This window comes from Azolla caroliniana, unplaced genomic scaffold, assembly GCF_043228905.1.
Source record: "Azolla caroliniana isolate FFs.n. ecotype wild unplaced genomic scaffold, voAzoCaro1.0.p SCAF_395, whole genome shotgun sequence".
In the NCBI taxonomy this organism is placed as follows: Eukaryota; Viridiplantae; Streptophyta; class Polypodiopsida; order Salviniales; family Salviniaceae; genus Azolla; species Azolla caroliniana.
In genome coordinates, this window is record NW_028230830.1 from 13650 (window position 1) to 16724 (window position 3075).

Consider the following 3075-nt stretch of genomic DNA (forward strand, 5'->3'; position numbering starts at 1 on the left):
GCCATAAACTAGACTTGGGAGGTGCATGCAATCGTATCTGATCATATATGTATATATTTGGATTCATTTTGTAGATTTGGGAGGAGCAGGCAATCGTATCTTATCATATATGTATGTATATATTTGGATTCATTTTGTAGATTTGGGAGGAGCAGGCAAATCGTATCTTATCATATATGTATATAATTTGATTCATTTTGTAGATTTAGGAGGAGCAGGCAAATCGTATCTTATCAGAATTAAATCAAGACAACAAAACTTGAGAATTCAAACTCTGATCTGCCAAGGAAGGGGCAGACACAGTTTGATCTACATACTTAAGAAAGCAGCCAGGGATTGGATTTTTTTGTTTTGGGGGGTTTGATCGAAATTAACAGAGCTCTCTCCCCTACCAAAATTCGTCTGCATTAAGTGCTCTGATGACGCCTTCGAACCCACATCGAAATCTCTAGAAGCAATGAAGCAGCGATGAGCACACACAGGCTGGCGATGTATCCATAACTCCAAATGCTGCTTCCCTCGTATATGTCGATACCTTTGAAGATGTTGATGATGCTCAATCCGATGATGGTGTAGCCAAGCAGATGATGGTAGACATTCCAGTACTTCCGGATCTTCACGTCTTTCCCTGGGCGAAGGAAGAGGGCGAACATCTGCAGGGTACTGAAGACAAACAGAGCGATGCCAATGTTCAGATGGTCTGTGTAAACGAAAGTGCTGTCGCTCCGAAGCTTCATCCCGAGTGCCCAGCTTGAAACCCCCAATGCATAAGCCAGGATTTGGCAGGAAATGTGGATGTAAAACCAGGCGGGATCTGAGATGGGTCGGAGGTACCTTGCGGCCATGGCACCCAACGGGAAGAGAATGCCCCAAGAGATGATGCTGAGGATTCCATGGGCCCTTTCTAGGGTTCCAGAACCTGAACCCTGATCTGCCGGTGGATCCGACACGGTTGTGGTGTCCATATTGATGACCTTGTAGGCTGTCAGATCATTTGACGACATGCCATGTGTTTGGGGCTGGAAATTAGTGACAGATGATCCTCTGCCCCATATGTGATTCAGAGAAGTGGTATTGGATGGGAGCTTGAACGAGACGAGGAAGCTCATGGAGGTGCCTGAACCAAAAACAGAAACAAAACAACAACAGTCATAATATGCCTGAGATTGTGAGATTACAGCACCATTTCGAGTTGTGCCATGGACATGAAAAGAACCATGTGTGTGTGGGGGGGGTTTTTAGGGTTTCTGATGGAATGCAGAGACATGTTAGGGTTTAACCTGAGATCTCGACTGCAGTGGTGGTGATAAGGAAGTCAATGGGGGTGCAAGCGCAGGGGTCACGCGAGTCTTGAACTCGCGACGTGAGCTTGTAAGGGAGGACATTGCTGCCATTCTGCGAAGAGACGAAGGCAATGAGGGAGCTTGTGCCCACCATGCGGTTGCGATGGCTAGGGTTAATGCCCCACCCCACCCAGCCTGTTGCCCTAGGTGCAGTCCCTGAGAACACCAAATCCACGCTGTTATTGCTGCTATGGTAGGTCCATGCCAATCTCGCGCTCTGCACCTGCAGATCCATGCATTTGCTCAGGTTATAGGTAACCTGATTGAACACAAAGACTGTGCTGCAATCAGGTGACTGCGCGCGCGCATAGCCAGAGCCAGATCCCATGAGGTGCAGCTGCAGAATCCCCGCAAGGATGAAGATGTTGCGGAACATCATCGACAAGGAATCATGTTTGTTAGGAAGCCGAGAGCGACACGATCTACTCTGTTCTTCTCCATCATCATCATAGGCAATGCTGCAAAAACAAAAAAAAAACATGTACCCTAATTTGTCTCTCAATTCTCCACCTTATTGTTATGATTATCTGTATATGATTGTGCTTCCCTCCTATGCAGTAAAAGCTCAGAGGTAGAGCATTTTGGTTTTGATGAGACACAGAGAGAGCTATGGTTGAAGAAATCCTAACTAGTACATATGCATCACAATGAGGTTGCACAATGACAAGTTTATTTTTCTGAGATATGAAGAAAACCCTAATTAGTCCACAATGACAAGTTTATTTTTTTTGAGCTATGGAGAAAACCCTAATTAGTGCACAATGACAGGTTTATTTTTTTGAAATATGGAGAAAACCCTAACTAGTGCACAATGACAAGTTGTTTTTTTGAGATATGGAGAAAACCCTAACTAATGCACAATGACAAGTTGTTTTTTTGAGATATGGAGAAAACCCTAACTAATGCACAATGACAAGTTTATTTTTTTGAGATATGGAGAAAACCCTAACTAGTGCAGATGAATCACAATGAGGTTGCACAATGACAAGTTTATTTTTTTGAGCTATGGAGAACACATAAATTACCTTGGGTCATTGGAGTCAGGTACATCCTTCATCATTCTGAAACCCGGTGATGAATGTACTAATACAATCTAAGCAGGCGGGCAGCCGGTATTATGGTTGAGTGGTCGCCCAACGAGAGTGAAGAGGCGGCAATAATCAGATCAATGACAAAATCAATAGAATGTGTGGTAGTGTCTCACCTCTTCCGTGGAACCACGATCATCCTCCAATTCTTCTCTTCAGCATAATTGGCATCACCTTCTGATCCCGTGTTGTGTTGTTGTGTTGTGTTGTGTCGTGTCGGATCCGAAGGAACTGTAGCCCCAATGTCTTTCTCATTTCAGCCTTTGCTTGGGATGCTTTGGTTTTATATGTGAAGAAAACCAAGTGATCTTGTCAAATGTTGTGTGTGCATTTTCTTTAGGATGCAGGAAAAGAAGGGTGAGTCATGACCACAAACTAAAAAATACGTGTTTGCATTATTACATAATTGAGGCTTACACTCCACATCATGCTGTTGGGATCATCTCTTTCCTCAAAACAGTATATTATTTCTCTCCTTGCCCTCAACCCCATCCCATTATAAAATTTCCTAATCAATGTCAATGTTTGCAAAAAGTCTTCTTGTCTTCTTCGGGTCTAATAGCGAGCGTGTGTGCGTGCATGCATGATCGGTCCATCCACGTATCCATTCGTGCGCAACAAGTTATGGGGATCACCTCCAAACT

General features: G+C 44.0%; 1 protein-coding gene across 1 annotated transcript; it reads right to left on the reverse strand.

Moving 5' to 3' along the window:
• Positions 1-221: 221 nt before the first annotated feature.
• LOC147848321 (cytochrome b561 and DOMON domain-containing protein At2g04850-like) lies at positions 222-2415 on the reverse strand. The gene is made up of 3 exons (XM_087338494.1): positions 2369-2415; positions 1281-1801; positions 222-1117 (listed from the first exon to the last, which is right to left on the reverse strand). The coding sequence occupies exons 1-3, from the start codon at positions 2401-2403 to the stop codon at positions 408-410; spliced, it is 1266 nt and encodes a 421-aa protein (XP_087194620.1). The 5' UTR covers positions 2404-2415; the 3' UTR covers positions 222-407.
• Between the last annotated feature and the right edge of the window lie 660 nt (positions 2416-3075).

Coding starts and splice junctions, on each gene's coding strand:
- LOC147848321 (XM_087338494.1), bottom strand. CDS start 2,403: ATGATGAAGGATGTACCTGACTCCAATGACCCAAG. Junction 1,802..2,368: donor CCTGACTCCAATGACCCAAG/GTAATTTATGTG, acceptor TTGTTTTTGCAG/CATTGCCTATGATGATGATG. Junction 1,118..1,280: donor CACTGCAGTCGAGATCTCAG/GTTAAACCCTAA, acceptor TTTTTGGTTCAG/GCACCTCCATGAGCTTCCTC.